The sequence below is a fragment of the Mus caroli genome, unplaced genomic scaffold, assembly GCF_978045245.1.
Source record: "Mus caroli unplaced genomic scaffold, Mus_caroli_1 scaffold_9, whole genome shotgun sequence".
NCBI lineage: Eukaryota > Metazoa > Chordata > Mammalia > Rodentia > Muridae > Mus > Mus caroli.
The window spans coordinates 7,518,143-7,531,942 of record NW_028227264.1 but is presented as its reverse complement, the minus strand read 5'-3'; the positions used below and the strand labels follow the sequence as shown (position 1 = coordinate 7,531,942).

Below are 13,800 nucleotides of genomic sequence, written 5' to 3'. Positions count from 1 at the left end.
TCTGTAGATTGCTTTTGGCAAGATAGCCATTTTCACAATGTTGATCCTGCCAATCCATGACATGGCAGATCTTTCCATCTTCTAAGATCTTTAATTTCTTTCTTCAGAGACTTGAAGTTCTTGTCATACAGATCTTTCACTTCCTTAGTTACAGTCATGCCAAAGTATTTTATAATAATATTTGTGACTATTGAGAAGGCTGTTGTTTCCCTAAATTCTTTCTCAGCCTGTTTATCCTTTGTGTACAGAAAGGCCATTGACTTGTTTGAGTTAAGTTTATATCCAGCTACTTCATTGAAGCTGTTTATCAGGCTTAGGAGTTCTCTGGTGGAATTTTTAGGGTCACTTATATATACTATGATATCATCTGCAAAGAGTGATATTTTGACTTCTTCTTTTCCAATTTGTATCCCCTTGATCTACTTTTGTTGTCTAATTGCTCTGGCTAGGACTTCAAGTACAATGTTGAATAGGTAGGGAGAGAGTGGACAGCCTTGTCCAGTCCCTGATTTTAGTGGGATTGCTTCCAGCTTCTCACCATTTACTTTGATGTTGGCTACTGGTTTGCTGTAGATTGCTTTTATCATGTTTAGGTATGGGCCTTGAATTCCTGATCTTTCCAAGACTTTTATCATGAATGGGTTTTGGATTTTGTCAAATGCTTTCTCAGCATCTAACGAGATGATCATGTGGTTTTTGTCTTTGAGTTTGTTTATATACTGGATTATGTTGATGGATTTCGGTATATTGAACCATCCTTGCATCCCTGGGATGAAACCTACTTGGTCAGGATGGATGATTGTTTTGATGTGTTCTTGGATTCTGTTAGCGAGAACTTTATTGAGGATTTTTGCATTGATATTCATAAGGGAAATTGGTCTGAAGTTCTCTATCTTTGTTGGGTCTTTTTGTGGTTTAGGTATCAGAGTAATTGTGTCTTCATACAATGAGTGGGGTAGATTACCTTCTGTTTCTATTTTGTGGAATAGTTTGTGAAGAACTGGGATTAGATCTTCTTTGAAGGTCTGATAGAACTCTGCACTAAACCCATCTGGTCCTGGGCTTTTTTTGGTTGGGAGACTATTAATGACTGCTTCAATTTCTTTAGGGGATGTGGGACTGTTTAGATCATTAACCTGATCTTGATTTAACCTTGGTACCTGGTATCTGTCTAGAAACTTGTCCATTTCATCCAGGTTCTCCAGTTTTGTTGAGTATAGCCTTTTGTAGAAGGATCTGATGGTATTTTGGATTCCTTCAGAATCTGTTGTTATGTCTCCCTTTTCATTTCTTATTTTGTTAATTAGAATACTTTCCCTGTGCCCTCCAGTGAGTCTGGCTAAGGGTTTATCTATCTTCTTGATTTTCTCAAAGAACTAGCTCCTCTATTGGTTGAATCTTTGAATAGTTCTTCTTGTTTCCACTTGGTTGATTTCACCCCTGAGTTTGATTATTTCCTGCCGTCTACTCCTCTTGGGTGAATTTGCTTCCTTTTGTTCTAGAGCTTTTAGGTGTGTTGTCAAGCTGCTAATGTGTGCTCTCTCTAGTTTCTTTTAGGAAGCACTCAGAGCTATGAATTTTCCTCTTAGAAATGCTTTCATTGTGTCCCATAATTTTGTGTATGTAGTGGCTTCATTTTCATTAAACTCCAAAAAGTCCTTAATTTCTTTCTTTATTTCTTCCTTGACCAAGGTATCATTGAGAAGAGTGTTGTTTAGTTTCCACGTGTGTGTTGGCTTTCTATTATTTATTTTGTTATTGAAGATCAGCTTTAGTCCATGGTGATCTGATAGGATGCATGGGACAATTTCAATATTTTTGTATCTGTTGAGGCTTGTTTTGTGACCAATTATGTGGTCAATTTTGGAGAAGGTACCATGAGGTGCTGAGAAGAAGTTATATCCTTTTGTTTTAGGATAAAATGTTCTGTAGATATCTGTCAGATCCATTTGTTCATAACCTCTGTTAGTTTCACTGTGTCCCTGTTTAGTTTCTGCTTCCATGATCTGTCCATTGGTGATAGTGGTGTGTTGAAGTCTCCCACTATTATTGTGTGACGTGCAATGTGTTCTTTGAGCTGTTCTAAAGTATCTTTAATGAATGTGGCTGCCCTTGTATTTGGAGCATAGATATTCAGAATTGATAGTTCCTCTTGGAGGATTTTAGCTTTGATGAGTATGAAGTGCCCTTCCTTGTCTTTTTTGATGAGTTTGGGTTGGAAGTCGATTTTATTAGATATTAGGATGGCTACTCCAGCTTGTTTCTTCCTACCATTTGCTTGGAAAATTGTTTTCCAGCCTTTCATTCTGAGGTAGTGTCCATCTTTTTCTCTGAGATGAGTTTCCTGTAAGCAGCAAAATGTTGGGTCCTGTTTGTGTATCCAGTCTGTTAGTCTATGTCTCTTTATTGGGGAGTTGAGTCCATTGATATTAAGAGATATTAAGGAAAAGTAATTGTTGCTTCCTTTTATTTTGTTGTTAAAGTTGGTATTCTGTTCTTGTGGCTGTCTTCTTTTAGGTTTGTTCAGGGATTACCTTCTTTCTTTTTCTAGGACGTGGTTTCCTTCCTTGTATTGGTTTTTTTCTGTTATTATCCTTTGAAGGGCTGGAAAGATAATGTGTGAATTTGGTTTTGTCGTGGAATACTTTGGTTTCTCCATCTATGGTAATTGAGAGTTTGGCTGGGTATAATAGCCTGGGCTGGAATTTGTGTTCTCTTAGTTTCTGTATAACATCTGTCCAGGCCCTTCTGGCTTTCATAGTCTCTGGTGAAAAATCTGGTTTAATTCTGATATTCTTGCCTTTATATGTTACTTGACCTTTTTTCCTTACTGCTTTTAGTATTCTATCTTTATTTAGTGCATTGTTGTTCTGATTATTATGTGTCAGGAGGAATTTCTTTTCTGGTCCAGTCTATTTGGAGTTCTGTAGGCTTCTTGTATGATCATGGGCATCTCTTTCTTTAGGTATGGGAATTTTTCTTCTATAATTTTGTTGAAGATATTTGCTGGTCCTTTGAGTTGAAAATCTTCATTCTCAGTGGAGTCCCGGAACCAAGATGGCTCCCGCTGATTCTGAGGCAAAGGGCTCCCTGGCCAGGCAGAGACCTGTCCTCTGGCGGGGAGGGTGGCCGGTCACCTGAAGTCTTAAGATCCCATGGCTGGTGTTGTGATTAGCTGGCGGGTGTCAGCCGACTCTCTGCCCTAGCTACCCCAGTGCTGGTCAGACCAGAAGGGGCTTGTGCCCCTACTGAGGCCGAGTTTTCTGCTTCCCTAACTAATGCAGTCTCAGGTCCTGCGCAACTGGATTGGAGCAGACTCTGTGTTCCACTCACCAGAAGTCTTAAGATCCCATGGCTGGTGTTGTGGGTAGCTGGCGGGTGTCAGCCGACTCTGTGCCCTAGCTACCCTGGTGCTGGTCAGACTGGAAGGGGCTTGTGCCCCAACTCAGGCCGGGTTTTCTATAGTTCTACTTCTTAAATACTGTGTTAGCTAGATCACTCATATTCTAAGGGGAATGTTTTCTTTAGAGCTGCAAATCAGGTTTTTCTTCAAGAAGAACTTTCTCCCTGGAATTCACTCTACCCTATTTCCTTTTCTGAAAAGAGGTTATTGCTATAGCTAGGACTCCAAGTGCTATATTGAAGAGATAGGGGAGAGTGGACAGTCATGTCTTGTCTCTGATTTTACTGGAATTGTTTAAGTTACTCTCCATTTAATTTGATGTTGGTTATTGGCTTAATGTATATTGCCTTTATTGTGTTTAGATATGTGCTTTGTATTCCCAATCTAGCCATGACTTTTTAGCATGAAGTGGTGTTGTATTTTGTCAAAGGCCTTTTTAGTTTAGTATAATTAGTGAAGATTGTTAACAATTCTTTCACGGGAATCCAGTTTGCCACTTCATAAGATGTTTTACAATCAAAGTGAGAGAGGGGACCTACGATGGCTATTTTTTATTGTGACCAAATATGCCCATCTAACACATTATTTTAACCATTTAAGGGTACCGTAAAGTTGTGTTCAGTATTATCAGAGTCTGTGAGAATGGTCACTACTTATTTCTGGCACATCTCATCACTGGAAGTGTAGATGTTGTTCTCAGTGGGTGATGGCTACCCATTACTTCCTGCAGCACTGTTTAGTGGTCACTTTCTATCCCTAGGAGACTCCTAATTTCATTTCTGTTATTGTAATAAATTATCTTGACAAAAAGCAACATGGGCAAGAAAGGGTTTATTTGTCTGAGTTTTTACAGATGATAGTTGGTCATTGGAAAAAAGCCAAGGCAAGAAGGTACTCTATATTGAAAATTAGGTAGTTAACTAGGAGCACTCAAAAATGGAGATTGGAAATATAAGATTAGTAAGCATATGTCTGTATCAGCAGTAATTAAAATTATATTGAAAGAATTTAAAATTTATTTAAAATATACACTTTTGTATGCAAATTCAATCTTTGTTAAGTCATGTTTTCATTCTGCTATTCAAAACATATTTGCTTCATTATATGCTCAAAAGGCATCTAAAAGAAGGAACAGTATTGGTATCACTATAGACATGCTATAATACTATATTTCAGAAACTAAAATAGTCAATCAGATTAGTTCAGAAAACTATATCTAAGTTTTCTAACATATGATGTTAACATCAGTTCTTTTTTTAATAAAAATGTAAAAGTTAGTGGAAACGTGTAGTAATGGCTGATGGTCAGAAGTGCACAGGTCCTTCGATCATTGAATGACACTCCATTGCTTTCTTCTCATCTTTAGGGTTGTTGGAGAAAGATAACTGTGGATGATTTCCTGCCATTTGATGAGGAGAACAATCTCTTGCTTCCAGCTACATCCTATGAATTTGAACTCTGGCCAATGCTACTGTCGAAAGCTATCATTAAGCTGGCAAATGTTGAGTACGTAATGGGAAACTATTATTTGCGTGAAAATAACAGGGTGGGGGCAACAACATCAATGCTGAGGGCCTTTAATAAAATTAACTCAATGGAATCTTTCCTTCTACACAATGTAAACACTCAAATATAAAAGTTAATGTGATCACAGCACAGGTTTAAAGTATTGGTTTAACTGAGTAAAAGACAAAATCCACCCCAAGAAGACACACTCAAAGCGATTCTGCACTCTGTTTTCTTCCTAGGAGTGCATAGTATCACAGAAAATACTTCATGTTAATCAGAGAAATTGTTTCTTAGGGGAAAATATTAAATCATTTAGATGTTGAATAATATATACTTAGATCTAATTAATGTTTTTGAATCTGTGTTTGCAGCACAATGTTTAAGCCTTAAAAAGAAATGAGCTCTTAGAAGGATGCCAAAGTTCTCCTGAGTCTTTTGCTACCATTGGTCACCTGATATCGTCATGATGAAAACTATTCCTTTCCTTCAGTATATTTGCAAAGTATGCTTGTATTTATTTGCCCGCAACACTTTTGCACCCCCCATAGAAGTCAGCCATGTTCTACAGACAAGCCTTCCTTCCATTTCAGGACAACTCCCCCTGAGAACAAGACTCTCATTCTGGAGTTAAATATGACGGCATCTGTGCATCCTCACATACACTGTCCATGCCAGATCCCAGGATCTCCTGCAGGGTGCCATAGCAACTGAGGAGGCCCTGTCAGCACTGCCAAAAGCTCAGCCCTTCCCTTCTTGAAGGATCATTAGCAATAGGATTCGTTTGGCAGGGCTGTATTATGTGACTAGTCTTCAGACTCTGCTTCTTTTAGTCTTTCAAGAATACAAAACAAAGCAGCCACCACATTGCCAACCTCCTCCTCAGGTTTCTTGGTTATCCTCAATTGCTCCTGGCAATGTGTTCAGTGTTCAGTCCAACATTTCAATGGATTTATTTATTTATTTAAAACTTTTGACCAGATTATTTTTTTCTTTTAATTAGATAAATATTATTAAGTATTTCCACCAGCCACAGTTATGTCTGTTTGGCAAAAATAAGTATAATGCCCTTGGTGTCACTAAGAACTGGAGCTGCCAGGCTGGTGAAGCATTGAATAGATGACCCGGGTAGCTGTGGCAGCATTTCATTAGTTGTAAAGCCATGGTTCTGTGGAATTCATTAAGAACATGACTAATCGATTTATTCTTTTAAAATAAATAAACAAAGCCAGTTTGAACATAAAAGACTAATTGAAGTATATTTTAATTATAGTATATTTTGAAAAAAGATTTCTAGGAAACCTACCTTACATGACATCACTTATAATTTTTATATAAATTCATCTCAGATTTGATTTTATATGTGAGCCTTAGCATTCTACAGACAAACCTAATGCATTTTGGTGATTTACATACCCAGGTGGAATATGGAGAGAAAGAGCATCATTTCCATACAGCTTGCAAAGTTCCTTATAAAATGAAATGGCCAGAAGCATTTAAAGGATACAGTGAACCATACACCACATTTATGTTGTCTTTGAGAAATGTAGAGGTGTCAGAATTCATAATCCACTAAATAAGCCAGTGCAAACCATAAACAGTTGGCTATATCACTGACAGGCTATGAATTCCTTCTAAAGGAAAGGATGTGTCTGCATTGTTAGCAACATGCTTGGCAGTGTAGACTGTGCTTCCACTCTGAGGTGGAAGGGGCTATGATATTTCTTTTCGTTGACTAATTAATGTACATGTACACGTACTAACCAGCCAAGGAAAGCACACATAGGCAGAAGGACCAGCACAGAGCATGGTTTCTGGTTAATGGCAACTTTATGTCACACTGCCAGGTCTACTCTTTCACAGGATAGACAAATATTTCTCGTTTCTGTTCTACTGTCAAAGTTTCACTAAGGATTCCTCATGCTCATCTTGAGTTGCCATGCAAGAGACTTAATATGCAGCCTCATGGTCATGTCAACATAGCCTCTGCAGTGGAAATGGTAAAACTGCTCTACTTTGAGAAGAACAGAGTCACACAGATTGTATTAACAAGTTGGCAGAAAGTTATACTATAAAATATGAGTATTTTATGTTTAGCAAATCAATGGAAATTTTCTAGCTTTCAAGTAAATACTTCCTAAAATGTGACCTACTTGTCCAAAGAAAACAACAAAAATTGTATCTTCATGCTGTCAAAATACATGTAAAAGTTTAATATTGGGTCTACTCACGCATTTTTTAACAAACAAAAACAAGCATCTAGCTTGTAAGATAACATTTCTTTATGCTGTGGTGTTCAGTTGCTAGGATTCCCTACATTGATTACTATGATGCTCTGTAGAGTGTTCCCTACTCCTTATTCATTGCTATGTGTTACCAAATGCTGGTAACTGTAATAATTAACATGTATTCTTTTTTTTTTCTTCCAGCATCCATGCAGCACACAGGAGAGAGCTAGGAGAACTCACAGTAATCCATGCTCTGACCGGGTGGTTGCCTGAAGTCATCCCTCTTCAGTAGGTTTTTCAAAAAGATATTCATTCATCTATTTATTATCTATCATCTATCTATCTATCTATCTATCTATCTATCTATCTATCTATCTATCATCTATCTATCCATATCTATCTATCTATCTATCTATCTATCTATCTATCTATCTACCTATCTATCATCTATCTATCCATATCTATCTATCTATCTATCCATCTCTATGTATCTATCTATCTATCTATCTATCTATCTATCTATCTATCGATCTATCTTTCCATCCATCTATATCTATCTATCTATCTATCTATCTATCTATCTATCTATCTATCTATCTATCAGGTGTAGGGAGTGGTGTGCCAGGTAAGTCAGAGGACAATGTGTGGGTTCCAGGAATCAAACTCAGATTGACAGGAGTAGCAAGGCGTACCATTTACATTCTTGGCTATCTCATCAACTTTTCTTCCATAGATTTAAAGACTAGGTTGCTCATTATTATTTTTTCTTTCCAACATTTCTTTAAGATGTTCTTTAAGATTAATTCAAGCATGGTTATGTTTTACAAAATGTTTGGGAGCACAGCATTTTCTAGTATCACTTAAAATGCCTTGTAAGTTTTAGGATCAGTTACTCTTCCGTATATAGCAAAGCAATATACTAGATTCCTTGTTGAATCAAGGACAGACTAATCATAAAACAGACAATCAGGCAAAATCTGTCCTTATCTATCTACAAGATTGATGCCCCCAGAACACAGAAGGCAAGTCTTCCATGTGACACAGACAAACCTTTCTTCAACTATGGTTATTGCAGCACAACTCAACATGCCAATGAGTCACAGGTGCTGGAGGTGGAGGCACATGATGACTATAAAGTCCTGCTCTGTTGGGCATCCTCACATGCAACCCAGAAGTCTGATCCCATACCATCCTGCAGTGACACAGCAACTCCATTCTTCACTTAGCAGCTTGCCCTCATGCACTAGCATAGCCTATCATCCCTGTGCTCAAAGCTCATCACCTCCTTTTCTGTAGGAACCATAGCTTTGGATAGTTGTATTTCATGCATACTGGGAGACATCCAGTTACTTAATAGGTAGTTTTGAACCTAAGCTTGTACATTGCCTTCAGGAAAGAATACTCTATTATTAGGGAAGAGGCAAAACAAAGGAAAAACGACTTTGAGTTGCTACAGGTGGCAGTCTTGGGAAGACAAGTATATATCTTTGCTTGAGAGGACAGATTGGTATAACTTTCTGTGTAGGTCATTCTGATGTGGCTTGGAGCCCCATTCAGTCCACAGTTGTCTTCAGCTGTTATTCTTTGTCTGCTGTGCTTAGCAGTGGCTCTGAGCCTGTCCTCAGTCAGTATATGTGAACTGAGTTAGTAATTTGTAAGGTATTTTCAAAGTCTTCCCCCCAAAAATGTGTAACAATTTTTTCAGGCTCTCTAAGCAGAAGCATGACCTTGCCTCTCTTCCTGAAACTGATGTTTACACTGACATCAATGGATTAGTTGAAATTAGTGCAGCTGATTAATTACTGTGGGAAAACCAACTCAGAACAGAGAAAATAAGGAAGTGGGTTAGAAAAAGTATAATCCCCCCAAAAGTATTTGATATGTTAGTGAATTCTAGAGCATGGATTGGAGAGGGGCTAGGGAGGAGCATCATATGCTAAAGGCTTTTGATACCACATTAAAAAATTCCCCTACCATCTTCAGAGGGGGAGAATATCACTGGAAAATCCTATTCAGGAGGATGCCTGAATATATGTGTATACATATGGATTTATACATGTGTATCATATATGTACATACTGCATATATACATGCATAGCATTTATAGCATATATTTACAGCAAATAATCACATATAGCATATGAATAAGTGTATATATTGCACATGTTGTGCATTTAGCATGCCTGTCCCCTCTGACAGCTTGACTTATCCACTAGTTTTGGGCTCTGTATCATCAAAGCAGTTTACATAGTAGGAATGCAATAAAAGCATGGTCAGTGAATAATATTTCTAACAAAAAATTAAGGTAACAATTGAAACTAGTCTTGGGAACTAAGACATTAAGTATCCTGTCAATAACATCTTGACATCAGGTAGAAAACCATCATCTGGGGATTAACACAAATGTATTTCCCCTAAGCCCAGCATATGTGGACAGAGTTTGGGAGCTCTTGAAGGAAATACTGCCTGAGTTTAAGCTCACAGAAGAGCCCAGTTCTGAAAGCAAAATCACAACGATAGACAACAAACTGAAGGAATCCACGAAAGAGAACAAGGATGGCAAGAACGGCAAGGACCTCAAAGACGGCAAAGACATGAAAGATGGCAAGGATGGAAAGGACGGGAAGGATGGCAAGGACGGGAAGGATGGCAAGGATGGCAAGGATGGGAAGGACAGCAAGGATGGCAAGGACAGCAAGGACGGCAAGGACGGCAAGGATGGCAAGGACAGCAAGGACTTCAAGTCGGAAATCTCCCTTACAAACATGAAGGTTCCTGAGAAGGGCGACAGAGCTGCAAAGGGTGAGGCACTGAAAGGCATCCAACAGGCCATGGCACAGAGATGCTATACAACCCCTGTGGAGGCTACTGATGTTTTTGTCTTTGTTTTTATGTTGCTATCATGTCTTAACTGTCCTTTAGATTTTAGAACTCTCAATGTGTCTTGTATCGCCCCTTTAGTAAATAGCACAGGTAGTTCTTAATTTTGCTCATATTCAATCACTGCTCTATTAGGAGGAGATAGGATACTGAAGTCTAAATCACTAGAATATCTTTCTCATACTGATATGCAGAATGGGATGGAGCTCAGCAACAAAAATAAAAAAAAATTACCTTGTTGTTTTCAGGGAATAAGCATGGGTTACATAAATTAAAATTTTAAGATGGGGGTTCAAATATGAAGAAAATTAATTTCAAATTATGTTTTACAAAGTAAACAGTCATTTCTATTTTCAAGATAAAAAGTTGGCAAATAATTTATTCTGTGTTCACTGTGACTATCTTATAACTATGTATATGAGGAACCTGCTTATGAAGTAGAATTAAATCTATTAGAAATATTCAGATTTTTTTCTGTATATTTTGGTAGTATCTAAAAGGTTCATTCAAATATTAATGCTTTAGAAAGTACTAAGATTTTGTCAAAATTATTTTTTATGAAGATTGTTTCTAACCTAGGAGGGAGAAACAGAAAGGTCATAAATTGTAGTCAGCCTGGATAACCATGTGAGCTACTCCCTGTCTTAAGAATCCAAAAGTTATAACTCAGTGGTGTAATACTCACCCAGCATAGGCAATGCCTTAAGTTTGATTCCCAGCTCTGAAAAGGCAAAATAAATAAGAGACCATATCTGCTAGTGTTTCTAAGTAGTATACAGAAATTTTTACTTCAGATCTTCAAAAATGTACCAAGATCAGCCATGTGAGTAATGTGTACCCACACAGGCCTAGCTTGATGAAAATAAGCAAAGAAATAGGAATGAATTACTTTTTAGTATATTCTTAATTAGTTTTCTTCTAGAAGCCCCTTTTGATGTTTCATAAATTAACTTCCAGGCATCCAGCCATCAGTATTCATCTAAATATACTCTTTGCTGATAAAAGTACTATTAATTTTCTGGGCATTGGTGGTAATCTTGGGAAGCAGAAACAGATGAAACAGATGTGGAGGAAGCCACCTTCTGAACCCGATGATCTAGTGAGAAACACTAACAAAAGGAAGTGATGGTATTCAGAAACTAAAACATGAACCTAGAAGGGAAATACAGGAAGCAATGACAGTCAGCACAGGGCCTGTTGTAGTCTGCAAAGATGAGTGGGGGTAACCCAGACAAAGAGGGCTGTGTCCAGAGCCTTGGCAGCAGGGGAGAACACAGGCACAGCTGCCATAAACACATGGAGTTTGGCAGGGTATTGAAGGGCAGGGTATGGGATGTGTGCAGAGGAAGCAGAGTGAAAGGGTAAGTGGGTTAGGAAGAGCTGGATTTAAAGCAGGCAGGAGTGATCAAGGTGAGTGTTCTAGATCATGTGTGGAGTCCTGCTCTTCATTGTATGCATCACTGACAGGTAGTGAAGACTTTACAAGGGAATCAAGATGGAATTTGCTTTTTCAAAAGTTAGTTTTGGCCACAACAGACAAGAATATTTTGGGAGATTTGAGAGAGGAATAGTGAGGAAATTGTGGACAAATGCAGAGAAACACAGTTTGGAGACTGTGGGGCCAGCTCATGTTAGACAAAGTGGCATCTTGGGATACAGAAAGTTGAGAGACCCAGTCAGATGACTGTTTCAAAAAGAAAAAGGAAAAAGAAAACTAATTATAAAATAGCAGAACTTGGTTTGGGTCAGTTATGTAATTCTGAGTTGTTCAAACTGGATTCACAGTGAGGCTTACAGGAAGGCAGCACAGAGTGATTTTGGTCATATTTAATCTGAAATGCCTTGAACATAATCACATGAACTTTTATTCTCAAATTGGCAACGGGCATTTAAGAGGCATTCACAGATACATGGTGAGTGGTATTTCTCAAAAAAAGACAGCATGGCGTAAAACAGTAGGAACTGAACTTGTAGACTGCAACTATCTGAGAACTGGTACCAACAACAGGCTGGGGAAGCAGAGCGATGAGTGATCAGAGAAGTGGGGTCAAGGTGTGTCCTGGCATTAACATCAAGGGGGTTGGGGTGGGGTTGTTTCTCCAAGAAAGAGAAACACCATATAGGATACTATGAGAGATGAGCTATCTTGTGAACTTCAGTTTCTCCATCCAATGTTGGATGTCAATAGATCCTGGGATAAGTGCACATGGAAAGCTCTGGAAGAGAGTTAAGGGGACAGGAAAAATATAATATATGGGCAACTCTGTGAGAAACTTGGTCTTGAAGAACAGCAGTAATAAATCGGAAGCTGATAGTGATTAATGTGTCATATACAGAATGTATAATTGTGAATCCAGTGAGGGTGTACACAACAGTTCCCTAGGGTGGCCCTCCAGAGGGATGTGGATCCAGCTCCCCCTCCATCCTCAGGAAGCTGACACCACCACTGTCCTTTAAGATGGACCTTTCCAGTCACTGGGTAGAACTGTTGTTTTCCTCAGCCCTGAGGAGCCATGGCTCCTCTGATCTAACGGTTGGGGCACAGGACGTTGGGGCCATGGAGTGAGCAGATACAAGTGTAGGTAAGTAGATGAGCTTGCTTTGGAAGAGGATGAGGATTGGATAGTCTCTGTTTCCGGGAAGCCTAGTCATGAGCTGAGAGTGAGGCTGAGCTGAAGCATAGAGACTTGCTGGAAATGTAACAGCAGTGTGGTGAGGTTTTCGTAACTAGGTAGGGAAAAGTAACAGTGGCACGCAGACATCAAGTTGTTTATAGTGGGGTTTTCCGAAATCATGGAACTAAATGACAGATAACATGGTAGTCTAGTGGTAAACATTTAAAAGAGCCGAATTGTTTTTTCTATGTATGTGTTGTAATGAGATACACTATAAATCAAATTCCAAATAGGAATTTGAGAGTAAAGTTCACTTTTCAAATTGTAAATGAAATCGCATATTGCTACACAAATTGTTTAAATTGATATTTATACAAAATAAAGGTTTTGTTAATCTAGCTTTAAATACTTAAATTTCTCAGTTAAATATCTCAGCCTATATTTAAGGTTATACTCATGTTTGCTTTTATGTCTAACATACATTTAAAGTATGTTTCAGACTCTATGAGACAGGCTTATTTTCAATGGTAAGGGACATTGTAAGTCATTTAGATAATCTTTATTAATTGTACATCTTTTTAAAGAAGCGAACAGGAAACTAGTGAGGTTTATAAATTTAGCAGTTGATACAGAGAATCTAAACTGACATTCTGAATTGAAGGAGTTTATTAGGCAAGAAAAAAATCTTGTCTTTCTTTTAATTAAAAGAGATACTCGTTCATAGACCTGGTTCATGAGCAAGAATTCCAATGGTGAGGACAGCTCAGTAAATGGGTTATTGCACAAGTCATACTGAAAACAGGCCACTAGTGGATGGGGGGTGGATGGGTGTGGTTGGATTTCAATCCCACAAAAGGATATTTTACTGAAAGAAAATGGTGTTTTCTTGAGCTCAAGGCCCCAAGTAGAGGAGACTGAGAAGACCCTAGAGAGAAAGGACTAAACATTCAATGCATGCTTTCCTGGTTTCATTTGCTTGTTTGATTCCATTTTTAAAATGAGAAAATTGGCCTGGAATTATAATTATATAGAGATAAAATTTACCCACCTGGCTGGAGAGGTGGCCTCCTGGTGAAGAGCACTTCCTGCCAAGCATTAGGATCTGAATCTGGATTTTAAGCAATAACAAAGAGAGCATGAGGCTACCTGTGCAACCCCAGTGCTGTGG

The 13,800-nt window shown here is 38.3% G+C and overlaps 1 protein-coding gene across 6 annotated transcripts in view; it reads left to right on the top strand.

The window, feature by feature from the left end:
* Window positions 1-13,800, top strand: part of Adgb (androglobin) — a 141,392-nt gene that overhangs the window by 35,876 nt on the left and 91,716 nt on the right. For all 6 annotated transcript variants that reach the window (XM_021175285.2, XM_021175286.2, XM_021175284.2 and 3 more), the window contains exons 6-8: window positions 4,770-4,909; window positions 7,339-7,425; window positions 9,557-9,939. In XM_021175285.2, the coding sequence (XP_021030944.1) occupies window positions 4,770-4,909; window positions 7,339-7,425; window positions 9,557-9,939 (610 nt within the window). The remainder of the gene's footprint in view (window positions 1-4,769; window positions 4,910-7,338; window positions 7,426-9,556; window positions 9,940-13,800) is intronic.